The 27,854-nt window shown below is 45.6% G+C and overlaps 1 protein-coding gene across 1 annotated transcript in view; it reads right to left on the reverse strand.

Annotated features, from left to right (window-relative positions):
- LOC125443630 (E3 ubiquitin-protein ligase MARCHF6) overlaps window positions 1–27,854 on the reverse strand; it is a 101,783-nt gene that overhangs the window by 40,992 nt on the left and 32,937 nt on the right. The window contains exons 3-8 of the mRNA XM_048515869.1: window positions 20,897–20,970; window positions 18,730–18,873; window positions 16,281–16,353; window positions 14,633–14,801; window positions 10,169–10,361; window positions 9,478–9,539 (exon numbers count right to left, since the gene is read on the reverse strand). Of these exons, the coding sequence (XP_048371826.1) occupies window positions 9,478–9,539; window positions 10,169–10,361; window positions 14,633–14,801; window positions 16,281–16,353; window positions 18,730–18,873; window positions 20,897–20,970 (715 nt within the window). The remainder of the gene's footprint in view (window positions 1–9,477; window positions 9,540–10,168; window positions 10,362–14,632; window positions 14,802–16,280; window positions 16,354–18,729; window positions 18,874–20,896; window positions 20,971–27,854) is intronic.

Genomic DNA, 27,854 nt, shown 5'->3' on the forward strand with positions numbered 1-27,854 from the left:
AAACAAGGAGTCCATAACTGGATTCCTGAGCAGAATGTCCTTAGTAGTAAGCAGAAATTAGTGGTTCAGATTTATCCAGTGGAGAAGACAAGGAAAAAGTGCCCAGGCAGCACATAGGCACAAGTTGGTTTAATCCTGTCCTTCAACACCAGCTGTCAGTCTCTCAGATTTCCCATCTGTCCCACAGAGCTGAGGCAGCAAGCCACAAGTTCTCAAAGGTGAGTCTGATGAAGGGAGCTTTGACTCTTGAAAGCTTATATCCAGAAAGTCTTGTTGGTCTCTAAGTTCTTCGTGGACTCAAATCTAACTGTTCCACTGCAGACCAATATGGCTAGCGCTAACCTCTGAAATAAAGTTTTCAAACTATGGTTTAAAATACTGCCCCCTCCCCTCAAAGAAGGCATAAGCACTTACAGGAGAGTTGCAAAGAGTAAGACCCCAGGAATAATTTAGTGTTGCCAGAAAGTAAACAGAAGCTAGGACCTTCCCTCTGTCCAGTGATGTGGGTATAGATTTTTTACAAGGTGGGTTCGGGGGGGCCTTCCCCCACCCAGCCCTGGGGGCATGGCCCCATTTCAAGCCCTACCCCCTGGTCTCAGTGCTTATAAAAGCAGCTCTCCGAGGCCAGGGACAGAAGACTCCCCTGCCCCCCCCCCACCAGCTGGGCTCCCAGCTGGCAGTCCTTTCTGCCCTCCCCACTGGGCAGAGGCATATCTAGGGGAAATGGAGCCTGGTGCAAAATCTGAGTTTTGCTCCCCCCACCCATGGGCGGCCACAGTGATTCTGGAATCCACCCCCAAACAGCATCACTTTCAATGGTGTTTAGACTAGGGAGCCCAGATTCTCCTTTTAAATCCACCTTAAAGGGAGAATCTGGGGTCCCCAGTTAAAACAACATTGAAAGTGATGCTGTTTTGGGGTGGATTATCCCCCACCCTGAAACAGCATCACTTTCAATGTTTAAACTGGGGGTCTCAGATTCTCTCTTTAAATCCATGCTGAAGGGAGTGGATTTAAAAGGAGAATCTGAGGAAATTTGGGGGGTACCTGCTGTCAGGGGGGCAATTGTTAAGCTAGCAGCACCAAACTTTCAGCGATTTTTTGGGAGACTATCCTGATGATACCACCCAGGTTTGGTTCAGGGGGTCCAAAGTTATGGTGAAATTTGGTTAAAGGGGTCCAAAGTTATGGACCCTCAAAGGTGTAGCCCCCATCTTCTGTTAGCTCCCATTGGAAACAATGGGGGATGGGGGCACCCCCTTTGGGAGTCCATACCTTTGGACCCCCTGAACCAAATTTCACCAAACCTGGGTGGTATCTGTTGGAATTTCCAGCCTTGCTTGCAAGCAGCAGCAGCAGAAGCAGCATAGAATTCTGGGAAGCTGCACGAACATTCCAAAGGTGACAGTTAAAATCCGTTGGTAGTGTTTCTGTTCCCTCAGCATACGCTAGGAGACTCCCTGAATGACTGAATAACTAAGATGTGCTCTGTAAACCAAATCTATATATATAAAAAGCTAACAGTGACCTTGTTAGTCACGCCCTAACGCCGAAACAGCTGGACGGATCGTCCCCCAATTTTCACAGGACGTCCCTCCCTGTTGTGGGCAGGTAATCGGACCTTCAAATCACCAAAAGTCCATACCTGAGCCAGGTAAAACATCTTTTTCCTGGCGCACCAGGCCATGAAGCTGGCTGTGTTTAACTGTCACCCTTAGAATGTTCGGGCAGCATGTCTGTCTGCGGCCTGAGGGCTCGGTATGCCCTTACAATGTCCGTGCAGATGGCCAGAGATGAGCAGTGAAAACAGTAAATAGGTAATACTGTTAGGTAATACGAGTGAAAGTGAAACACATACACACTTTGCCATGTGAGACGTCAGGTGGGGTTCCCCCCCTCACACACAGGTAACTTTCACTCTGTGCCTCACCCACTGCTACCACACAACACACACACTCTCATAAACACCCATCTCATCCTCACACACCACACTCTGCCCTCCCTCACATCCAACCACCACTTACCCACTTCCTCACCCATATTTGCCACAGCTCTCTTCTAAGAAAATCCACGGGGTGGGGGCGAACCAACACTACTGGCTCTGCTTCTTTTGCACATGGCCCTTTAAGAACCCAGGGAGCTGGCCTCGATCTGAGCGCCTCACCACCCTGATCTGCTGCCTGACTGGGATAGCCTGCTTGCCCCAGTTCTGCCTTACCCAAGCCAGGACTGTGCATGTCAACCAGCCTCATGGACAGCGGGATTCGCACTCTGGACAGTTCCATTGTGGAATGGAAAGGGTTACCTTATACTAAAAAACAAGACTCCACCATATAACAATGTGAATTGAAAAGGAAAATAGGGATTCCATTTGACCACCCCAAAAGGCTATGTGCAGATCATTGGACCTGCATGGACATCTGTGTGGGTTGCGGACTGTGATGAGAAAGACAATTGCCACAGCAACGTGTGGCCGGGCCCTGCTAGTGATATATAAAAGTGCTCTGACTGTAAGATATTGTAACAATCAAATTGTAACTAACCATGAGCGTGTATGTAACTATTATTATGTGATACTGTGTATATAATGTAAATATCTCTCTCAGGTTAAGTAAAGTTCTTATGTTATTATGAACTTCTGAGGTAAAAAGGCTGGTCTTTTGATAGATAACTATTCAAATTTGACGTGCTGCACAATCCACATTTCTTTCCGTTACTTTGCTTGATAGGATTATATATACCAAATATACCTCTTGCCTTTCAGTATCATCAGGAGAGTCTCCCGAAAAATCCCTGAAATTTTGGTGCTGCTAGTCTAAAGTCTGCGCTGTCTACAAGCCAAAAACTGAAAAAACACTAAAAATATCAAAAATACCAAAAAACCCACAAACGGGGGGCAGAGCTTCGGACATGTAATGGGGGGTTGAACCCAGGAACCCTCCCTTACCTGCGTCCTTGGCTCTGTCTCAGCCTTGAAAAAGAATTCTGCAAGTAGCAGCTAGCAGTTTCTGTCCTTCAGTCCAGCTTCTGCCAGATGTCAATTGGATTCTGTTGCCAGGAGGCAGCTGGATAATGGAAATAAGCTGTGCTCATGCAAAAAAAAAATTTCTCTACTACCCACCAGCAGGATGTTTGCTCCTGCACAGAAAAGTTTCCACAAACCTGCCTAAAAAACAGTTGCCCAGTGATTTGGGATGTCCCTGATAGTAGAGAAAATGTAGAAGAGGGTCCAAGTTTCAGAAGTCTTACGTTCTCTTGAATCACTAAATTACTGTACATAAACATTAAATAGTAGATGCACAAAGTTATATATTCAGGAATAAACAAAACTGAGAAGGGGAATAGAACTAGGGGACAAACAGTTAGCCAAGAGTCTCTCTAAGGGGATCAGCCTGAGGATCAGACCTGGGACCTATAATTAGTTCGCAGGTTTTCACATTGTGGTGCCTGTTATCCCTTTTGGCTCAGCTAGACATTTGGTCAGGTCTGAAAATCTCAGGTGAGTAGGGCAAAAGGCATCTGTGTGTGGAGGGGAGGGGATGGCTTAGTGGGAGACTTTTGTGGGGAAGGCCCAGAGCTCTGTTTCAGGTATATTTAGGACTACTTGTCAGGATGTCTGTCATGGGGGATGGGGTGTTACTGGGAAGCTATGCTGTGCCAAGCTCTATCTGCTGTTTTGCTGTTTCTCTCCCGCTGGTGTCTTATCTGTAACCTTGGGGTTGGAAGAACTGTTTCAGTGAATGATGGTCTGTTTGTTTCACACGTGTGTGTGTGTGGGGGGGGACACTGTTGAATATTATCAAACTGTTCTGAGGGATGAGCTCAGAACAGTCTTTTGCTTTCAACCTGTCATCAGAAATAAAACGTTTGAACTTTCAAATGCTTCATTGTCTATGCAGGGGAGTTCTGACACTAAGAATAAGCATTTATTGTCATTGTGCACGCACAACGAAATTTACAGCAGCATTCCTTGATGCACACAATTTCAGACTCATACCCCATCCTCACTTTCCCCTTCCTCCACCCATACCTACACAGCCCCAAACACATCAACAAGAAGCCGCAGAGTTTAGCATAGCCACAGCTCTAGAGTAGAAGCTGTCTCTAAGCCTCTTTGTCCTAGTTTTGATAGACCTGTAGACCACTGAATGTGGATGGCAAGGGAGGGAGTTGCTGCAGTCACCTGTATTTTCTTGCTGGAGGATGTGGCAAATGCAAGCTGGTTGCCCTACTGGAATAGAAGCTCCAGCATCTGGAGGCAGGGGGATCTGTTCTTCAGCACATTAGGAAGCATGAGGATTTATTGGACATGGTGGAACATACTGTCCTGGATCAGGAGCAGACAGGGGATGTTTCTGAGGAAGAGAGGAGTTCCCAAACATGGGAGGTAGACATTTGGAAGAATGTGGCACATAGATCGTTCTGTGAGTTTAAAGCTACAAAATCGATGTGAAGTTCTCTCACTTGTCAGTTGTAACGAGGAACAGGCCCATGTGATAGAGTCAGTCCTCAGAGGTCGATTCCCCACTGGCAGGTTTGACCTAGGTTCAACCTAGGTTTGATTTAGGTATTCCCCACAGCCGCTGAGTTCGACACGGTTCCGTCCCAACTTCACCCCTTCAAACTGTCAAATTCCGACTCCATCAGGGAGGTACAACTTTTTCAGCGAACCTAGGTCAAACTCAGTTCGAAGCCGGTAAAGTGGGGAATCAGCGAGGAACTGTTCCCTCCGGTCAGCCGATCACAGTTCAGTGTTTTGGGAATGCTCAGAACGAAAGACTTGCGGTGGGGAAAAGCGCGCCCTTTTAAAAAAAAATCCTTCTTGTATATGAAGCAATGGCCATACATATAAACAGCACAGGTTTAAGTGCTGCTTTTACATAGAGCACTGATTTGTGGCTATGTTGCCGTTATGTAAAAAAAAACAAGACGCACGTTCACTTTCCCATGGTAACACGACAGCCAATCGGGAACAAAGAGCAGAAGAGGCGCTGAGGTGATCCCGCCCTCTGAGCTCAGCTCTGGTGGGACGAACTCGGCTGCTGTGGGGAGTAACAATGGAGTCGACCTAGGTCAGTTCCTTTTCAGGGAACCAGGTCGAATCTAGTTGACTCTGCAGTGAGGAATCAACCAGAGAATGTGTGAGTGACCTTGGAAGATTCAGCACATGGAATGGCCCCAGAGGAGACATGTGGTGGTGGTAGGGGATTCCCTGCTGAGAGGTACACAAGCAGTGATTTGTAGGCCTGACAGGACATCTCAAGAGGTGTGCTGTCTCCCCAGGGCAAAAATCCATGATGTAATAGGGAGGCTGACAAAAGTCACCAAGCCCACTGACTGTTCATTTTTGCTAAGCAGCTTATAAACCTGATCAAGAGGGCTTTAAGCTTAGTTATGTAGGGGAAGGATCCCCTATAACAGATCCCCTAGCCAGACTGAAGATTTGATGATCAAACTTTCAGCAAGGAGAGATGGAGTAATGGGAGATTTCAATTATCCTGATATTTGTTGGGAGTCAAACTCTGCCAAGACTATAAAGTTCAACAAATTCCTCACTTCCCTTGCAGGCAGTTTCATTGTCCAGAAGATGGAAGAGGCAACAAGGGAGTCAGCTATTTTAAATCTGATCGTAACCAACTGTGATGACCTGGATAATGGGTAGAAGGGGTGGAATCCTTACCTGGGAGTGACCATGTTCTCATGGAGTTTGTTACACAGTGGAAAGGGGATGCCAAGCATAGTCGGACGAGAATTCTGAGCTTTAAGAAAGCTGATTTCAGTAATGGGGGGGGGGGGGGGGGGGGGAAGTGTCTAAATGGATGTCCAAAAGAACTTTGAACTGAGCTAAGATTTAAAAGGGACAAATACAAGAAATGGAAAGGGGGGGATTCCTAAAGAGGAATTCAACCAAATAATCAGAACATGTTGGGAAGAAGTGAAAAAGGATAAACTTCAGAAAGAGCTCAGGCTTGCTAGAGAGGTTAAAAATAATAAAAAGAGCTTTTTGGTTATGTTTGTAGCAAAAGGAAGAACAAGGAAATTGTAGGATGACTGTGTGAAGAAGACAGCAAAACGCTAATAGAAGACAGAGAAAAAGAAGAACTACTCTTTGCCTTGGTCTTTTCTTAAAAGGAGAACAATGATCAAACTGGGGGAAATGGAAGCGATGATACCATAGGAGAAATCCAGCACGGAATAGATAGAGAGGAAGTACTGGAATACCTAGTGACTCTAAATGAATTCAAGTCTCAAATCCTGATGAACTACATCCAGAGCCTTTTGAGGGTGGGCGGTTTATAAATTAGATAGACAGACAGACAGATAAATAAATAAATAAATAAATAAGGGTTTTAAAAGAAATAATCTCAGGACCACAGCAATAATCTTTGAAAATTCCTGGAGAACGAAAGTCCCAGCAGACTGGAGGAGTGCTAATGTTGTCCCCATCTTCAACGGGGAGGGGGGGGGGGGGCAATTACCACCCAGTCAGCCTGACCATTCCAGTCAATACCAGGAAAGATCCTTAAACAGATCATTAAACGGTCTGTAAGCACTTGGTGACTTTTAGTGATTGTGGCATTCCTTTTTGAGTTTCTCAGAAACAAGCCATGCCAGACTAATCTTATTTATTGAATGATGTGGGATGTAGTGTACCTTGATTTCAATAAGGCCGTTGACAAGGTCCTCCATTATATTCTTGATCAAAAGCTAGTAAAATGTAAAATGTGAACTACACAAAGCTACTGTTAGGTGGATTTGTAATTGGTTGACCAACCAAACCCAGAGGGTGCTCACCAATGGCTCAACTGTATCCTGGAGAGAAGTGACTTTTAGGGTAATGCAGGGTTCTGTCCTGGGCCAACTGCTATTCAATTTTTTTATCAATGACTTGGACAATGGAATACAGGGCATGCTAATCAAATTTGCAGATGACAGCAAATTAGGAGGGGTAGTGTAAGGTTGTGGTTTGATTTTTGTTTTCTGTCTCAGCCAGCCTGGCCTTGATAGCATCCCACGAACTGGGCTGCGTGCCTGGGATGGCTGGCTTCTTCGACCTTGCTGTCTGCTCTTATCATATATGCCTGAAGCTTGACTTTCTCTTCGTGGGAACCTGCTTTGGGGGCTGTGGGCGGGAGTAGTTTCGCTCGTAAAAGCAGCGAGTAAAGTAAATTTCAACATGGAGAAATGTAAGGTAGTACACTTAGGCAGAAAAAAATGAAATGTGAAGATATAGGATGGTGATACCTGGCTTGACAACAGTACATATGAAAGAGATCTGGGAATCTTAGTAGACAAACAAGCTGAACAACAGCAAACAGAATGATGTGACAGCTAAGAAAGCCAATGCGATTCTGGGCTGCACCTATTCTGCATTGGTCAGACCTCACCTGGAATAGGATGTCCAGTTCTGGGCACCACAATTCAAGAAGCTGGAATGGGTCCAGAGGGCAACCAACATGGTAAAAGGTCTGGAATCCATGCCCTATGAAAACAGACTTAAGGAACCAGGTACATCTAGTCTGGAGAACAGAAGGTTAAAGGGTGACATAATAGGCGTGTTTAAATATTTGAAGGGATGTCATACTGAAGATGCAGCAAGCTTGCTTTCTGCTGCTCCAGAGACTAGGACATGGAGTAATGGATTCAAACTACAAGAAAAGAGATTCTGCCTAAACATTAGGAAGAACTTCCTGATTGTAAGGGCTGTCTGACAGCCGTATATGCTGCCTTGGAGGGTGGTGGTGTCTCCTTCTTTGGAGGTTTTTAAACGGAGGTTGGATGGCCATTTGCCGGGTGTGCTTTGACTGTGTGTTCCTGAATGGCAGGGAGTTGAACTGGATTGCCCTTGCGGTCTGTAATTCTATGAGTCAATAACCTGATTCACAGACATCTAACAAAATCCTTCATCATGACTACATGATTCAAATGATGGGATTACTCACTCACAAAAGTAATATGTTTTCCCCAGTAATCCAGGTAACCTTCATGTGGTTTTTCTGCATTTTCTAACGCGCATCATGAACTTAAGGCAATTATTATCAGCCAGAAATACAAGAACACAGTTGTGTGGCTAATCAAGACAAATTCATCTTTACTCTGGCAGTACAAACAGTAACAGGTCTCAAATGTCAATTTCCCCCTTTTTTGAAAGAGAAGAGGAAGAGTCTGCGAGCATCAGAGCTGCCTCCCATTCCACTTCATGTTCGTGGTCACAGGGTATTAACAAAAGCTTCTCTGAACCCAAATGGGACAGCGGAGAACAGGGCTGAAATGGCAGACACAACCATACAAGAAACAGGGACCCACACGACATGCTATGCACAGACAGATTGTAACATGGCTTCTTTTTAAAAAAAATTAAGCAGAAAAGCTGCTTTGGATGGGGGCTGAGATGGGAAACTGCACTTTGCTTATCCACCATTTCGCCACCTCAGACCACATCCAGAGGCTTTTCCACTCATACACTTTACCTCAGTGTAGGCCTCCCCCTGGGATGGGTTGTAATAAGGCCTCCCCCAGATTTGTTTTTACTGTCAAAAAAGAGTCACTAGACTACCTGTAAAAGTGTAACATATGAAGTGGAAGGGGCATGTACAGGGGGATCTGACTGAAATCTAACAGCCCAAACCAGATTGGGGGGACACCAAAACAGCATTAGGGAGTGGCGGAGGGTCCTACCAGTGCATTTGCTCCCTCTGCTGGAGTAAGGGGTACTGATGCCGGTAGAGAGAGCAAATGGGCCAGTGTCTGGGCACTGCACAGGTCTGCAGCAGCCAAACCCAGAAGTGGGCACTGACAGGGAGCTACACTGGCAACCATGCCAGTGCGGTGGTGGGGGGGGGGGGGTAGGCCAGGGGCAACCCCGGGAGTGAAGTTGGCTTTAGCTGATTTTCTCCAGAGTTTCAGCTTTATATTGTCGAAGGCTTTCACGGCCGGAATCACTTGGGTGCTGTGTGGTTTCCGGGCTGTATGGCCGTGTTCTAGCAGCATTCTCTCCTGACGTTTCGCCTGCATCTGTGGCTGGCATCTTCAGAGGATCTGATGTTGGGAAAGCAAGTGGAGTATATATATCCAACAGATCCTCTGAAGATGCCAGCCACAGATGCAGGCGAAACGTCAGGAGAGAATGCTGCTAGAACACGGCCATACAGCCCGGAAACCACACAGCACCCAAGTTTCAGCTTTATGCCACAAAAGTTTCCCCAATCCTTGTTATGCTTGTTTCCCCAATGAGGTGATTTGGACAGCAGGAGGGTTTTTAGATTTCCTTCCTTTCTGAGCGGCCTGAATTCCCTTTGGGGGCGGTGGAGCAGTGCCTTTGCTGCACCATTCCGGCCACTGCAGCACTCCCCCTCCCCCAAAATCTGGACTACGCTTCAAGTATGAAAAATCATCATTAATTGGTTTTTAAAGCAGATCATCATCTTTTAGGGCACCCAATTCTGCATAACAGAGTTTCTGAAATATACGTCTTACTCTTTCCCAGGTAAGTTCTTCCGCTGCTCGATCCCACTCCAAAGCGTTCCAGTTCATGTCATCTAAACAGATAATTATCATTTTAAGATTGCTAGAAGAAGAACTTGACCAGGATAACACAGCTTGCATAATTTCTCATGGGTTTCTTATGATAGTTCTGAAGTCCAGAGGTGCTCTAACAAAAATACAGGGTAATTATTCCAGAGGAAGATGAGCTAACTGGAACATTGGTTAAATTTAAACAGCCATCCTGAGAACCACAGTCTATTTGCTCACACAAAATCTTTCCTAACGCAATGCACTGCTTTTAACATATGATTGCATTAAAAAACAGGCCCCTTAAAGCAGGGGTCTTCAAACTATGCCCCCCCCCCAGATGTTCATGAACTACAATGCCACTTGGCCATGCTGGCAGGGGCTGATGGGAATTGTAGTCCATGAACATCTGGAGGGCCATAGTTTGAAGACCCCTGCCTTAAAGCTTTTGGTTCCCCTAAGCATGAAAATCAGTGTTTAAGAATGCTTAGGAAACAGGAATTCAAGGCAATTGAAGACACAACACTTGCAAATTGAAATCACATATAAAAATATGTTCATCGGGTAGCCTGAGTCAACAAGTATGTCTTTAGCAGGTGACCAAATACAACTCTAGAAAGTGATACAAATATTGCTAGCCAACAGGAAAACATACCTTGTGCTCCATTGTTTGCATCTGCTGCATCTTCTACTACTACATCTTCTTCATCTTCATTGTCTTCTTCTTCCTCATCTGGTTGTTCTTCTGGAATTTCTGGGTTTTCACCAACAACTGCATTCTCTGCAGGCTGGTCTGCAGGCTGGTCCAGTGCAGCATTGTCAGCTCCCCCATTTCCCACACCCTGAACCTGTACAGAATAAAAAAGTCAAAGAAAATTGTGGAGGTTCTGCTATGCCCTGAGCACCTGCAACATGAAAAGTTACCAATGGTTTGGATTCCTAAAGAACTGCAAATGGAATTACACTCCTTCAACTCTTTCTTCCTACGGCTGTCCTCTGTGATACCACCCCAATAATCTTGGGGATTTTAGGGACATTATAATAAAGCATCAGAAGTTCCAGCCAGAAGGGGAAAATCAGCAGAACATTTGCTTCCCCAATGCTTAAATGAAGAGAATGCCAACATAAGGGGGAGGGGTTTCTGCCAATTCCCATCTGGCTGCAGCCCCTCCCATTCCACATCGTTCCCAATTATCCCCAATCCTTGTGAAGGTAGCAGTGGGATTTGGTTAAAAAAAATCCTTTCACAAACTGGCTTTTTCATGCTTTTAAAGGATCCAACCCAATGCCAATTTTTAACTATCCATCTGTAGTGATGTGCAGACCTATTAAGACAGTCTCTTGAATGTCAGGAGGGAAGCTTCATTATGGGATTTCTGAGGGAGTAATATGCTACATGCAACCCTCTAACATCACATCTTCTGTCAGACTGTCAGAGGGGTGCTTATCAGAGTGGAGAGAGTTGTAGCAAGCCTTTATTGGCATAGACAACAGTACAACAATAGTAAAAAACTGATTAAAAAACATATACAGTACAGGAAATAAATGTTAAGTGGAAAGAAATCTACTGGCATTTAGTAATTTCTAGAAGAAAGTCTGCCACTATCATACAGAGACAAGGATCAGGATTGTCTAGCACAGGGGTAGGGAACCTGCGGCTCTCCAGATGTTCAGGAACTACAATTCCCATCAGCCTCTGTCAGCATGGCCAATTGGCCATGCTGGTAGGGGCTGATGGGAATTGTAGTTCCTGAACATCTGGAGAGCCGCAGGTTCCCTACCCCTGGTCTAGCAAGTAGTGTAATCTAAATAAATTGGGGAGATCAGGTAAATGTAAAGGAGTAAGATTCACATACTGTATATACTCGCATATGAGTCGAATTTTTCAGCACATTTTTTGTGCTGAAAAACTCCCCTCTACTTATACGCGAGTGAGGTGTATTTTAAAAAAATATTTTAGGGTTTTTACTTTGTCGGCCGCCAGGGGGCGGTTTAGGCTAGCAGCACCAAAATTTCAGGGATTTTTCAAGAGACTCTCCTGACGATACCACCCAAGTTTGGTAAAGTTTGGTTCAGGGGGTCCAAAGTTATGGACCCCCAAAGGGGGTGCCCCCATCCCCCATTGTTTCCAATGGGAGCTAATAGTAGATGGGCTACATTTTGAGGGTCCATAACTTTTGACCCCTTGAACCAAACTTCACCAAACCTGGGTGGTATCATCAGGATAATCTCTTGCTGATACCAGCCAGGTTTGGTGATGTTTGGTTTAGGGGGTCCAAAGTTATAGATCCCTAAAGTGGGTGCTCCCATCCCCCATTGTTTCCAATGGAAGCTAATAATAGATGGGGCTACATTTTGAAGGTCCATAACTTTGGACCCCCTAAATTTCACCAAACTTCACCAAACCTGGGTGGTATCATCAGGAGGGTCTCCTAAAGATATTCTGAAACATGGTGTTGCTAACATAAACATTCCTCCTCTGACCAAAAATCCAATTTTGAAGGATTTTAACTTTTGCGTTTTAGCTTGGTTGCTGGTTGAGCTAAGGTTTTTGTACTTTTAAAGTCATTGTTAAGACCATACTGTTTTTGTTGACCCTCTTTTCCATTTACAGAGCTAGTTTACTGTTTTTCTTTGCAATAAATATTCAAAAACATTTAACCTACTGATGCCTCAATTAATGTAATTTCATTGGTATCTACTTTTATTTTTGAAATTTACCAGTAGCTGCTGCATTTCCCACCCTCGACTTATATGCGAGAATAAGTTTTCCCAGTTTTTTGTGGTAAAATTAGGTGCCTCGATTTATATGCGGGTCGACTTATACACGAGTATATACGGTATTTGGATCTGATTTCTGTGAATCTGAAACAGCGTAGCAATTGGTGGGCCAGAGATTCAACTGAGGGATCTTTATACGGGCACAATCTATTAGCCTTTTCTTGCTTGTTAAATCTGCCATGTAACAAGGCAGAAGGCATAACATTAAACCTGGCGAGCATTATGGCTCTCCTTTGAGCAGGGTTTATTAAGCAATACAGGTAGTGTGCCAAGTGGCCCTGTTCAAATGGGAGAGAAAAATACAGGGGGGAGCACGTTTTCTTGGCTGCGGTGATTAGGGTAGAGAACTCTCCATCCAATAGTTGACCTTTTAATTTTCTATAAGCTTCTGAGTAGGACAAAGGGCAAAGTGAATCCATTGACAGTCCAATAGAAGCCATTTTTTCTTCGATTATGGAAAACCAGGGGTTGGAATGGGTGTCAGAGAGCAGATGGTGGACTAGGGAATTACAGTCCGAGAGAAAATGAATTCGCAGCCAGAATCTAAAAGCCCTCAGCCAAGCAGCTGTTTCCAAGGAGTTTTGACCTAACTCCAGACAAAGGGCTGCATAGGGCATGCGATTTGGGAGTCCAGTTATGAAAAAAATTGGATTGAAGGGAATTCAAGGAGTAGTTAATAGCTTGAATCCAAATTGGGACTCCGTAAAGCAATCTCGAGGCGACTTTGGCATTGAAAAATTTGAGGGCAAGAGGGATAAAGGAATGGCCACTGCTGTAAAAGAAACGTAGTAATGCTGACATACTGTTAGATGTAGCTAGGAGAGCGGCCTTCCTATAGGTTGCCCATGAAAGGTTAAAGGAGAATAAGAGGCCAAGGTACTTATAGCACTTAACCTGTTCAATTTGGGTGCTATTCATTGCCCATGTGAGCTTCTTAAAGCGCCTGGAGAAGTACAACACCTTGGTTTTTTCATAATTAATTGTCAGTCTGTTGGATTCACAGTAATCCACACAGCGCTTCATTAAGCGTCTGAGGCCAACTCTGGATCAAGAGAGAAGGACAGCGTCATCTGCACAGAGCAGAATTGATACAGGGGATATACCCAGTTTTGGGCATGGCTGTTCACTGCTGAGAGGGCAGAGGGGAGGTCACAAGAAAAGACTGAAAAGAGTGGGGGCCAGGATGCAGCCCTGTTTGACCCCTTTGGAAATGGAAATACTGTCTGTCAAAAGGCCTTTGTGGGAACACTTGATCCGGCAGCTGGTATTTGTGTGCAGTTGCCTAATTAAGTACAGGAGTCTGGCATCAATATTGAGGGCAGCCAGTTCTGCCCAGAGAAGTTCTCTCGGCACAGAGTCTCTCTGAGGCTAGATTTGTCCAGCCTTTGCCAGTTTGAATAGATTGGCAACTTGTAACTGCTTTTAGAAAAGGAAATGCCCTGTCCTCAGTGGGATGGTGTTTACTAGACATTATTTACTTCTGAGTCTTGTTAAGCATCAGCTGCCCATTTTCACATATTAAAAGATTGAACACTGTTTTCCAGGTCTGCTAGTAACTCAGGTCTGGATACTTCCCTTCTTCAATTTAGGATACTGTTCTGCCTGGACGCCACAGAGAAATATTGTGACAATTGTGCTTCCTTTGCTAAGGTAGATGCCAGAGGGAGCTCGTTGCAATAAGGTAGTAAGTTCGAACTTCACACTTCCTAGCCATGTAATAGGACCCTGACCCATCCTAGCCATGTAGCAGAGGGCCCCCGATCCTCACTTGGTACATACACTCTGAGCAATCAGAGTCATCTCATCCCCATTGCACCCTGGCCTCTGAGGATGATGGCAGAGCTGGCCTCAAGAACGGCGGGCCCAAGATGTCTTCAGACACTCCCTCCGGTTCCAGAGATAAGGCTAAAGCAGGTTGAGGCACTGCAATAGGGACTGAGTGCCTGGCCCCAGATACCTCTTTGGCACCTGATTGGGTTGCAGTAAGCTCTTTGGTGTGACTTGCCTTCCTTCCCCTCTGTTGACAAGGGAGGGGCAGATGTATTTCCCATTTTTTGATTCACTGGAGCTGCTCCAAAATACAGCAACCTATTCAGACACAGGACTATGAAAACTGGACGGAAAGGGGAAGGACAGCCCCTGTAGTTCTAGGGAGGAGCAAGTTTTCTATAGCCCTGTTTGGACAGTAGGGGGCGTGGCAAAACAGTGTGTGAAGGAGAATGATCTTTTACACATTAGACTACGTGCCTTAATCTAATTCCAAATATAGGAAGGTGTGAGGGAGACAAAGTGGTGGATAATATTTTTTTAAAAACCCAAAAGGTGAGTGATATCTTACCTCATTTTGTTGCCCAGCGCCATTAATGGCTTGCTGTTGGTTTTGCTCCAGCCACTGTGGTGCTCCTCCATGGACAATTTGTTCACGTAACCATACCAGGCTGATAAACGCACAGAGTGTGCATGTGACCACAAAACAACCTTGCAAACAGTCTGCCAGTAAATTCTCTCTAGTGAAGAGACAGCCAACACATTATTTACAAATGTTATTGCAAGTGTTTCCTTCCCCAGAAACCTCAGGTATTCCCTCACTTAAGTAAGGCCTCCAAGAATAACAAGATTGTGAACAGATAATTCTCCAGAATTGTAGTATCGAAGTCTTCGGCTATTTAAAACCCAATTGTTGGGGTCTGTTGTCTCTTGAGCTTCTTGCCAATTTATAAAAATAACTATTTTCATTTTTCCCTCATTTATTAGTGTAATGAATCTGGTATTGTAATTTATTATGCCAACAGATCAGTTCCAATAAAGAAGATAAAATATTAACTGTTTTTGTTATTTATCCCAGCTGAAGGTTTCAACTAAAACAAAAAAGTGTCTGAGTTAGGGAAGGAGTCCCCAGAGGCAACCGTGAAACCTCTGCATTATTTGTAGAAAGTGGATGAGGCTCCTAAAAAGCAGGGCTTCTGGCAGGCCACGTTAGATGTGATTGACAGTACAGATTATTTCTGCCATCAACAGGGTTTGTTTTATTTTCTCTCTCATTCCTCGCTCCCAGTCTATTTTTGTTAAGTTACATCTCTTGTTTCTGGCACTTGGGCTTCCTATGTGTGTGGCTTTGCCTCCTGTGGTGGCAATCTGGAGGTCAGCTCTGCCTCTTGTGGCCACCAGCTTGTGGTTGCACCCACTGCTCTAGGTCAGCATCTCAGAGGTTCCTTTGGGGATTCCTGAGTTAGGGGATTGCAAAACACCATGGGAACCAATGATGGAAGTCACTGTAGACTCCAGATACCATTCATGCATACTTAAATGAACAGTAAACAATAATCCTTAATATCGTTTCACTTTGCACATTGAATTGGAGGCTTACATTGGTACAATTTTTTAAAAATAACTTTGACATTAATAGGAGTCTAGTTGATTTCAATATAAGCTGCTGTTAAGTTAAATATATGCTGTTAAAAAGTTAAAAATGAACAGGCTGCTTTCTGGCTAACAGTGAATGCTTAAAAATAGTAAGCAAAATGCAATTTGAATTAGATCAATATGCAAAGTTGACCAGTAACAAATTAATGAGGATCTTCTATCAAGGTAGAAGGGATTCTTGGTAAAAAGCAGTGTAACTTTTTCAAGAAACTGACTACCACCTCTAAAGATATTTCAGTTGAAATCCTACATGCTTTGCTCATTTTTTTTAAAGGAACCAATAACTATTTTACAAACATATCAAAAAGCAGTTATACTTCTAAGTAAGATCTGTTGAAATCAGTCCTTGGCGATCTTTTAAAGACAGACAGATACTCAAACATGGTTGCTTTTAAGTCAAAAACTAATATATTTCTTGTGTCGTCTCAGTTACTACTTTTCTTGTTATTCAATACAGTACATAATTTGGGGGACAAGTAGTTTTGGTTTCCTAGTTTATGAAAAAGCGGGGCAGCATCAGAAGCATCAGCACAGAAATGTATTTACAGGAAGCCAATACTTACGTGGATAGCATATCTAATGGCAGTGTCAATAGTGAGCTCATAGAGCCAGTAAACAAGCACTTGTAGATACGGCCTAAAGAGCGAAGAAAGAAAAATTCAAACCTTCTGCTGACTAAAACTTGAGTTCTGAAACAGAGTTGATCAGTATCCAGAGGTTTATTTTCACCATGGTCACATGGATGTGGTGAGGGAGAAGAGCATTTCAGAAGAGACTGTTGGGGTGGGGGAGACTGTTTGCCCATTCTATGCTCCAAATTACACTTTCGGTACATTGAGAAGAGGAGGAATCAAAGTTCCAGTTCTTAGTGCTGAAGCCTTCCAGACCAAGAAAGATCACCAGCTTCCACCTTGTTCTGCCTGCAAGTTAAGCTCCGCATTCAAAGGCCTGGTCTGTGCACCTGACCCTTCTAAAGGGAGCTTTTCCAGAAGGGGCTCTGCATTTGCACAACACTTCTCTGGCTTTTGATCTCCCATCATTTAGGTGAAGACATTTTCATTTCACAGACTGGGATCAGAAAGCAAGAGGTATGTTTTGGACAGTCTGGATAAGCCAAACTTCCTTCAGGGCAGAAATGAATCTGTGTCCCTTCCTTCTCCCCCTCCCCCCCCCCCTCATGCTTTCAGATGTCTTTAGCTTAACTCCATTTTGTTAAGATGTCCAAGTGCAGGAACCTGGAAATATTGGAGTTTGCAACTTCTCTACAAACTGGCATTCTGATTTGTGGAGAAAGAGCCAGGTCTGGATTGAGGAGAGAGTACCCACGTGCGCATATTTGGGTATTCCCTACAAATTATTTAAACATTTCAGAAGCAGAAAGCCTGCAAATGCACCCCACACATTAAGCTGTCTTACACTGCATCGAATCACTGACTCACCCAGGTCAATACTGCTCTTAAGCAGCAGTCTTTCACATCACCCTGGTCCTTCTAACTGGAAACACCAAGACCATCTCCTATGTGCCACCACCTACAGCTGACAGATCCCTCAGCCAAATGAAGCTGGTGCCCTCTGCACACCAAGTGGATGCCCACCACCAAGTCAAAGAGGATGAAACACAGAGGGACAGAGCACACAAGCTGAGTGAGCCAGGTTTTAAACTATTAGGACACATTTGTGCTGGTTCATGACATCTAAAAAGTCACAATAAATATCAGAAATTCCAGGCCACATCAGTTTGTTAATCATGACATCTTTCCATTGAAAGAGACGGCACCTGCATGAATTCCAATGGATAATCACATTTAAATCAAATTACTTCATCTATTCCATACTCAATCATATTCTTTAATCCAGTTTACTAGCACACAAAAAAAGCAACAAAACTGACCTAGATAATTCTTGAGCAATCAACACAGAAGTATAGGCAAACTATTTAGGTTGTATTTGCTATAGAATCTTGGAAGAAGTTGTGAGAAGTAGCAGCACATTGAAGCCACCCAACTATTCCTAACTTTCTATTATCTGATGTTTTACTACAGTCAATGGGTGTCAGGGTCTGTTCCTCCTCTGTGCCTGACAGTGAGGACGATAGTCCGTCACACCGTTCTGTTGACTTTTCCAACGGAATGGCCCAGGAGTTGAGACCGGACAGCAGTGATTCATCCGAGGAAGATGAATCAGCTACTGGCACAATGGCCTCTGACGGCCTTAAAGAGTTTGAATCATCAGGACAGTTCCAGAGTTCCCCCTCAGCCCCCCTAGCACGCAGTCCTCCCAGTTCACCTCCCCGCTAGAACAGCGTCGGCATTGGCTGCAGCTGGACTTGGCAGAGTGTCGGAGATCAGCCAGACTGGCTGCTCACAAGATGAAAGTGGTGACAGACCCGGCTTCCTAAAGCACGGTGGTTCCTCCCATGCTGATAAAACAGCTGGTTGCTACTCTTCACGCCTTTGCAGAAGGCAACACATCACATTGATGGTTGCCCTGCTTCTGAACCCTGTGTTTGACTTCTGGATAGCGACCCTGGACTCTGCCCCCCGGACTTGCTTCTTGCGGACTTTACTGAACCGACGGATTGGTGAGCTTTCACTAGTCCTCTTCAATTGTATTCTGACCAAGCCTTAAGTAAAGCTTTGAGTGTTAGCTACGACCTGTCTCGTGCCTCCTTTGCTGCCAGCCCGTGACAATGAGATTTTGAACATGTGTTCAAGAAATCCAGCCTTGCCTTTCCACAGCCATCCCAGCCTTCTCCCCTGGGTCACTAACTCCACCAGGCCAAAAGAAAAGCAAGAATGTTTGTGGGTCTCTGTGCTGCCTCTGTAGTTAGCTTCATGCAGCCAGGTGAGGCCAGTAGCAATATGATGCTTGTCATATTCTAGACTGGCCAACCTGCTTCTTCTGAAGCAACTGATCATACCTTGCTGATGACCGCTACCATCACAGACAGACAAATGCCACTCCTGCAGCCCCTGAATTAGAAACCGTATCAAAACAGAATGTGGTACTTACATGCTGTAAGGGGTACAACCCCCAACCAGGCAAAGGCCACAAGCGTATAGTGAAACCAGTATCGTATTGCCGTGCCAATACTTGTAACCAGTCCAGCAAATATATCTTGAATTGGAAGTCGGGAAGGCATATCTGGGGAATAAACTAAGAAAGGGGACAAGAGAAGGAGAGAACAATCATACGACATGAAAAGATTATAAATGGAACATTACTGCACACGATAAACAGAAGAAGAAGAGGAGGAAGAGCTCGGGTTTATACCCCCCTTCTCTCCTGTAGGGACTCTCAAAGCAGTTTGCACATTCATTTCCCTTCCTCTCCTCACAGCAGAAACCTTGTAAGACAGGTGGGGCTGAGAGGTCTGAACAACTGTGACTGGCCCAAGGTCACCAGCGAGCTTCATGTGGAGGACTGGGAAAATAAACCCAGTTCACCAGATAAGAGTCTGCTGCTCATGGGAGAAGTGGGGAATCAAACCTGGTTCTCCAGATTAGAATCCACTGTTCTTAATCACTACACCACCCTGGTGCTTAAGGATAAAGAAAGATTTATACTGGGTGTTTTTTTCCCTAAAACGGAAGTTTTAGAAGTTACTGTGAGCACCTCTCAACCGACCTAAACACAACCCTCAGACTTGTAGGATGGCTTCAGGAGTTCATTAAGTCTTCATTTTTTGTATAGTCTGTCCAAGGCAACAAATGGAGTTGTCAAGAATAAGTTATGCATTCCCATTCTTCATTTTATCCTCTGTGAGACAGGCTAAAATCAGTAGGCTGGATGGGAATACAAGGAGTGGAGGAAACTCCATCTTTATGTCCCGAGCCCCAGAATCACTAAGGCTGCGCCTAGGTTTCATTGTCTAGGTACAAGTGCAATTGCAAGGAACCTCCAAACCCAGAAAAATGCTTTGAGGCACAATGTTGGATAAGTAACACTGTTTGGGGTTCCCACTTCTCAGGAAGTGTGATTGAATTTGCTCAACATCTAAGTGAAAATCTCCAATCCATCTTGGAATCCCATAAAGAATTTTAAGCAATAATTTTGCCTGAAAGATGTTTAGAACAGCTGTTACAAACTAGTTTCCTTTTCCATGGTAAAATTGATTTATACCAGACATTGTGCGTTTGGCTGATGAGATCAGACAGGATCTGTGCAGTGACTGTCTGAGGTTGTATTGGAAGTTGACCCCTAGATATTTAAAAGATTTGACCTGCTCAATCACAATGTTGTTAATTTTCCAGGTATGATGGCACCAATGTTTGGAAAAGACAATTATTTTTTATTTTCCATGATTAAGTTTTAAGAGGTCATCCAATTTCGTCTGTTTGCTCTTAGGTTGTTGTTTTATTGTGGTCAGCGAAATATTCCTAGTTTTTCAATATATTGTCGAAGGCTTTCACGGCTGGAATCACTGGGGAGCTGTGTGGTTTCCGGGCTGTGTGGCTGTGTTCTAGCAGCATTCTCTCCTGACGTTTCGCCTGCATCTGTGGCTGGCATCTTCAGAGGATCTGATAGTTGGAAAGGAAAGCAAGTGGAGTATATATACCTGAGAGTAAAGGTCAATAGGTGAGGGCATCTGAATAGGAGTGGCCTGGCAACTGAGTAACAATGACTTCAGTGTTACTCAGTTGCCAGGCCACTCCTATTCAGATGCCTCACCTATTGACCTTGCTATCTCCATTGCTACTCATATGCTACACTTCATTGTTACTCACTTGCCAGGCCACTCCTATTCAGATGCCCTCACCTATTGACCTTTACTCACAGGTATATATACTCCACTTGCTTTCCTTTCCAACTATCAGATCCTCTGAAGATGCCAGCCACAGATGCAGGCGAAACGTCAGGAGAGAATGCTGCTAGAACACGGCCATACAGCCTGGAAAACACACAGCACCCCATTCCTAGTTTTTCTTTTAGTCATCACGTTAAAAGTTATTTTGTTGTTGAGCTAACACTCAAAGCTTTACTTAAGGCTTGGTCAGAATACAATTGAAGAGGACTAGTGAAAGCTCACCAATCCGTCGGTTCAGTAAAGTCCACAAGAGCAAGACAGTGATAAAGAAAGCCTGGATTTGCTAATTGTTTGCTTTGGTTTTCAGTTCAGTGTCTCTTTAAATTTTTTAATAAAGGCAAACCACAACACAAGCTCGTACAATATACTTACTTGGTGTAAAAGCAAATCTGTGTTTACATAGCTCACAGTATTCTTTTCTGCTGTGTTTGAGCCACTGAACTAAGCTGCAATTAAAAACATATATTGTTAAAATGTATTCAGTTTAACAAGTAGCTTAAAATTCTGCTACTAAAAATATTAAGTAAAATCAGTAAATATATTTTTAAATCTTTACTGATCTTTACTGAGAACAGTCCATTGGGTCACTTACCGTGAAGGGGCCTTCTCTTGGACAGCAGAAAGGCATCTTGATGGGTGCTTTCCACCCCAGCTCAGGGAGACAGGAAAAGGAATTTCGTCACTTCCTGTCAAGGCTTGGACCCCGCCTTTTGCCAGTATTCAACTGACCGAGCCATTCAAAAAGTAACTTAGGAACCACATCTCACAAAAGGAGAAAGAACATATACACGAGAACAAGTGTGACACAGGCCTTTACAGTAGAACAAACAGAGAGGCCTAAACAAACAGCCTGTAAACTCTAGCAAGTAGGTACCTGCAACACATATACAACGAACATTAAAAAAGGTTTCGGCAGAATTTGTTAGAGGAGGAACACATAGTATAGCGAACGACGCACAGGGAGGACCAAGATGCCTTTCTGCTGTCCAAGAGAAGGCCCCTTCATGGTAAGTGATCCAATGGATCGTTCTCTTGGAGGCGAAAGGCATCTTGATGGGACCTCCCAAAGCAGTGTCCCAAATTAGGGTGGGCTGTCATTACGCTTCTATGATGTGTTCCAAGACTCTCTGACCAAACACGGTGTCGGCAGCCCCCCACGATTGTAGCCTATAATGCTTAACAAAGGTTGAGGGGGTTGACCAGATAGCTGCCCTACAAATCTGTTCTACAGATGCGTTATGTTGGAAGGCAGTGTTGGTAGAAGCTGATCTGGTGGAGTGAGCAGTAATGCCTTCTGGCACCGGTAAGCTTGAGGCTCTATAAGCCTCCACAATACAGGTCCTAAGGTTGGAACTGATGGAGGCTGTTGACATAGGGAGGCCTAGATTAGGATTGGAAGTGTTAATGAATAGGGTTTGGGACTTCCTGATTGATTCTGTTCTAATAATAAATGCTTTAATTGCCCTCCTAACGTCTAGGGTGTGCCAAGAACGTTCTTTAGGATGGGAAGGACGGGGACAAAAGGAAGGTAATATGATTTCTTGTTGCAAATGAAAGGCAGATGCAGCTTTGGGTCTGAAAGTGGGGTCCATGAGGTTGTCCAAATAGGGATGTATGTGAATACCTCATGGAACACACACAGATTAGGATCGATGGAGAAGGCGCTGAGTTCCGAAACCCTTCTTGCTGAGGTGATAGCTGTCAGGAACAGGGTTTCATCCTGAGCCACCATAGGTTGATAGTCTGAATTGGCTCAAAAGGAGACTTGGTGAGGGCAGAGAGCACGGTGTGTAGTCTCGAGGATGAGAAACGATGGCAAACTGGAGGTTGAGATTGTTGAACCCCTTTTAGGAACCTCAATACATCCGGATGTTGTGTAGCAGGGAAACCATGAAAATGATGCCATATGGTAGACAGGGCAGCAACTTGTCTCCTCAGTGTGTTACTACGGAGTCCAGATTCGAATCCTTCTTGGAGGAATTCTAAAACAGATGATAGAAGAGGATTCTCCGGATCGATGCGTCTGGCCCAGGCCCAGCTAACAAATTTCTTCCATGTGTAGTTGTAGATTCTGAGAGTGGAGGAGCGTCTGGAAGCCATAAGTGTGGCAGTCACCTTCTTCGAGTAGCCCTTAGTGGTCAGTTTTCTCCACTCAACAGCCAGACGGTCAGCTTGAGCCATTCTGGATTGGGATGGAGTAGAGGGCCCTGATGGAGAAGATCCGGTGCCCTGATGGAGAAGATCCGGGGTAACTGGAATCTGATACGGGGAGCTGATGGACAGTTCCTGTATTGTCAAGAACCAGGGTCTCCGGGGCCACAATGGGGCCACTAAAATGACTTGAGCTCTCTCTGACATGATTTTGCGAAGTAGTCTTAGTAGAATGGGTATGGGTGGGAAGGCGGAAAGAAGAGTTGGAGGCCATGGACTGGCTAAGGCATCCACTGCCAGAGCTTTGTGATGGTAGAATCTCGACATAAATTGAGGAACCTGGGTTTCTGTGCTGTTGCGAACAGGTCGACCGTTGGGTGGCCAAATCGGACAGTGATGGATCGAAAAACCTACCTGCTCAAGGTCCACTCCGCTGGGGAGATGGTTTGTCGTATTCAGAGAGCCTTTGATGTGTTCGACCTTGATGCTCAGCACATTGAGTTCCGCCCATTCCAATTTCTGAGACGTCTCTCTAGACAGACGAGAAGTTCGGGACCCTCCCTGGTTGTTGAGATAGGATTTGGCCGCGATGTTGTCTGTCCCAATCAGAACATGCTGATTCACTATTACACGATGAAACGCTTGCAGGGCTAGCAAGATGGCTTTTACCTCCAGTACGTTGATTGGCAACGTGGACAGGTGTCGGTCCCACTTGCCTTGAGCATAACGAAGGTCGAGGCTGGCTCCCCAGCCCAGCAAGCTGGCATCCGTGAAAATCTGTTGTTGGCTGAGATGTAAATATTGCTTGTCCTGGGTTAGGTTCTGTCTGCAGAGCCACCATCGTGGTTGAACCTTCGTGGCAAGAGGAACCATGATGGCCTTGTCCCTTTTGAGAATGATGTCCTGCTGAAAAGGGAGGAGTAGTTGTTGAAGGGACAGGCGTGGAAGCATCCCCATTGGACTAGATCCATGGCTGCAATCATCATTCCTAAGAGCTTGACCAAGAACAAAAGAGAAGCTGATCTGGGCTGCATGATGGACCTGGTCATCATCTGGATCTTGGAAATCTTTTCCTCTGGGAGAAAGAAGGCATTCCTGTTGGTGTCTATGGCAGCACCCAGATGAAGGATCCGTTACGTTGGGAGGAGAATGCTCTTTTCCCTGTTGATGAGGAACCCATGATGTTGAAGTGTTTGGATGACTAGTTCTAGGTCCTGGATCGCTTTTTCCTTGGTCCTGGAGCGGATCAAGAGATCGTCCAAATAGGGATGTATGTGAATACCTCGTTGGCACAGCAGAGTGACTGGGGCCAGGAGAATTTTGGAAAAAACGCGGGGAGCCGAGGCGAGCCCGAAGGGAAGAGCCCTGAATTGATAATGCTTGCCTTCTATTGCAAACCTCAAGAACTTCCTGTGTGATCGTCTGATGGGAATATGAGGTGCGGGGATCAGGCCTCCCGGAAGTGCCCGCTTCAGTGCGGTGTACCCCAGGGGGCATTATTATCCCCGCTGTTATTTAACATCTACATGCGACCCCTTGCTCAGCTGGTACAGAGTTTTGGGCTGATCTGTCATCAATATGCAGATGACACTCAACTCATTCTGTTGATGGAGGGGGGAGCAGCCGCCGCCCCTGCGGCTCTACAGCATTGTATGGAGGCGGTTGCTGGTTGGTTGCGACAGAGCAGGTTAAAACTGAATCCATCGAAGACGGAGATCCTCTGGCTTGGCCGCGAAGGGGGAGGTGGGACTTTTCAGCCGCCAGTGTGGCAGGGGGCCATATTGGCGCCGACCCCCTCCGTGCGCAGCCTGGGGGTCCACCTGGATTCGTCTCTCTCAATGGAGACCCAGGTGGCCCATATAACCCGGGTTGCCTTTTTCCATCTTCGCCAGGCCCGGCGGCTGGCCCCCTTCCTCTCCCAAGCGGATTGTAAGGAATTCCATAGAGCAGAAATAAAAGGCTTTGTTGGTTGAAAGACCGTTTATTCAGACATCTTAGAAAGCTCACGTACACGGCGTGGCAGGAATGAAGTCTTCCCGCCAGACCCACAGGTTATAACTTTCTCCGTCCCATCCCCCTCCCGGTTTCCCCCGTCCCATTCTCATGGGAACGGCATGCTCATCTCTCTCCGTGAGATAAGGCCTCTGCCAGAGAAATCGCAGCCGATTCTGGCCCATCGCCCGAGCTCTGGAATCTACTCAAGGCCAAGCGGCTGTGCTGAGAATCAACACCATTGAAACCTTTACACTCTGCTTCCCCTAAGAAATACTTCTCCCCCCCTGGTTTGTGTGGGAAGGTACGATGGAAAGCAGAAATAAGGGAGGGGGCGTTAATATTTTCTGAATACACCCATTGATTATAACCAGCGGAATACCCCACCCAGGAAACCAAATATTGCAAGCGTTTGCGGTTAAAACGAGAGTCCAGGATGGCGTCAATTTCATAATGCTTGTGGCCATCAATTATAGTCGGCGGGGGTATCTCCGGAGGGTCGTGCCAGGCATCGGAAGCGGGAGCCTCCTTGAGTAAACTGGAATGAAAGACAGGATGGATATTACTTAAAGAATTAGGCAGATCTAACCGGGCAGTAACATCATTAATCACTTTTGTAATTCTAAAAGGTCCCACGAATTTTTTGCCCAGTTTTGAAAATTTATGCACGTCTCTGAGATTTTTAGTAGACAAGTAGACCCAAGCCCCAACACGCAAAGGGAAGTCAGATCGATGTTTATCCACCTGGAACTTTTGGGAATCTTTAGCTTGCTGCAAAGCAGACTGAACCGTTTTCCACCCCTCAGCCAGAGATGAAATCCACTGCTGGAATTCTGGAGGATGCAGCGCCTCCGCGGGTAGTTGGGGCAACGGTGGGAAGGAGCGGCCAGACACAATTTCAAAGGGGGTTTTTTGCGTACTGCTATGAACGGCATTGTTATAGGCATATTCCGCAAACGGAATTAAATCGCACCAGTTGTCTTGGTGGTAGTTGGTGTAACAACGTAAATACTGTTCAAGAGTTCTGTTCGTCCTTTCTGACTCACCGTCACTTTGAACGTGGTAGGGGGCAGCAACTGCCGGGGTAGCCCCCAACAGACCCAGGAAAGCTTTCCAAAATTTTGAAATGAATTGGGGCCCGCGGTCGGACACCACCTTGAGGGGAGGAGGTAGACGGTATATATGTTGAATAAACAACCGCGCCAATTTGGGAGTGGAAGGAATGGAGGTGCAGGGATGAAATGGGCTTGTTTGGAAAACAGGGCCACCACCACCCACAAGCCTGTGTTGGCCTGGCTCTCCGTAAATCCGTAATAAAATCCATTGAGATGACTTCCCAGGGCGGGAGGCGCACCGGAGAGGTTTTAACAGTCCATGGGGCTTTCCCGGGATGGATTTGGCCTCCGCACAAACAGAGCACCCCTTGATATAAGTCTCAATGTCTTTGCGCATGGCGCCACCAGAATTGACGGCGGGCTAAATGCACCGTCTTGAGAAAGCCAAAATGTCCAGCTGAGCGGGCATCATGGCAGGCTTCGAGAACCTGCTTATGCACGTGCCAACAATTTCCCCGCTTCCAAACACCATTCACTAAGGCTTAGCTGGGAGTCACCTTCCTCCGCCGGCAGCTCATGAAGACCCGCCTCCTCGAGTTCCCGTAGGAAGGGGGAGACAAGGCTGGGAATGGGCGTTGGAGGAGGAGCGGATGTCTGGGATCGACGTGACGGCCAACCCCAGTTGGGAGGGGGAGAGACAGCGCTGGATGTCTCAGAAGGCAGCTCCACCCCTGGTGAAGGCGCGACAGCGCATCAGCCAGTTTGTTGGTTTTTCCGGGGGAAAAATGGACGGTGAAGGAAAACGGAAAGAAATCGGCCCAACGTAGTTGTTTTGGCAGACATTTTGAGGGGGGTAGAGAGAGCGGCTAAGTTCTTGTGATCCCACTCAAACCTGGAAGGGGTGTTTTGCCCCCTCAAGCCAGTGACGCCAAGTGGAAAGCGCTGCCTTGATGGCAGCCGTCTCTTTATCCCCTATGGTCCAGTTGAGTTCTGCGCCGGAGAATTTTTTGGATAAATAAGCACACGGAACAAGCCTACCATTTTTATTTTTCTGCAATAGGGCTGCGCCAAGCGCTTTGTCCGAAGCATCCACGTGAACCACGAAGGGAAGGTCTGGGTCGGGGTGTTTTAAGACAGGCTCGGTAGTGAAAGCCGATTTCAAAAGCTGGAAGGCTGTTTGACATTCTTGAGACCAAGGGAGGTGTATTCCCGGGCTTGGCAGCTTGTGAGTCTTTACCTTTAGTGCGTAATAGGTCTGTGAGTGGAAGGGTCAATTCAGCAAAACGGGGTATAAAGTCACGATAAAAATTAGCAAAACCCTAGGAAAGATTGTAGCTCTTTCCGGTTGGTGGGTGCTGGCCATTGCTGGAGTGCTTCAACCTGTGCAGGGTCCATTTTAAACCTTCGGATGAGATCCTGTAGCCCAAATAGTCTATGGAGGGTTGATGAAAGCAGCACTTAGACAGTTTTGCGAAGAGGGAGTTGTCGAGGCAAGCGTTGTAATACTTCCCTAACCAAAGCCTCATGCTCCTCCACGGTTTGTGAGTAAATTAAAACATCATCTAAGTACACAACTACTCCTTTATATAATAAATCATGCAAAACTTCATTGATGAGGGCTATGAAAGTTCGGTGCCCCAGCTAACCCGAATGGCATAATTAAGTATTCATACTGTCCTAATTTAGTGTTAAATGCTGTCAAATGCTCGTAGTCTTCTGCAATTCTGACTCTGTAGTATGCTTCTCTCAAATCCAACTTAGTAAAAATCCGTCCCTTGCCCAATGCATCTAAAAGGTCCTTTGATTAAGGGCAAGGGTATTTATTGGACATGGAAACAGCATTTAATCCTCGGTAATCAGTACAAAGTCTTAAAGACCCGTCCTTTTTCTTTACAAATAGGACAGGAGCTGCGTGCGTATGTTTGGTAGCCCGTCGTATGAATCCGCGAGCAAGGTTTTTATCTCAGAAGGCACGGAGTTCTTTCTCCTCATTGGGGCTCATGCGATAAATTCTACCCTTGGGTAGTTGAGCCCCGGGCTGTAGTATGATTTTGCAGTCAGTGTCTCTATGGGGCAATGGTCACATTCCTGTTCTTGAAACACTCTGGCTAGGTCCTGGTAAGCTGGAGGAA

Source organism: Sphaerodactylus townsendi, linkage group LG14 (assembly GCF_021028975.2).
Source record: "Sphaerodactylus townsendi isolate TG3544 linkage group LG14, MPM_Stown_v2.3, whole genome shotgun sequence".
NCBI lineage: Eukaryota > Metazoa > Chordata > Lepidosauria > Squamata > Sphaerodactylidae > Sphaerodactylus > Sphaerodactylus townsendi.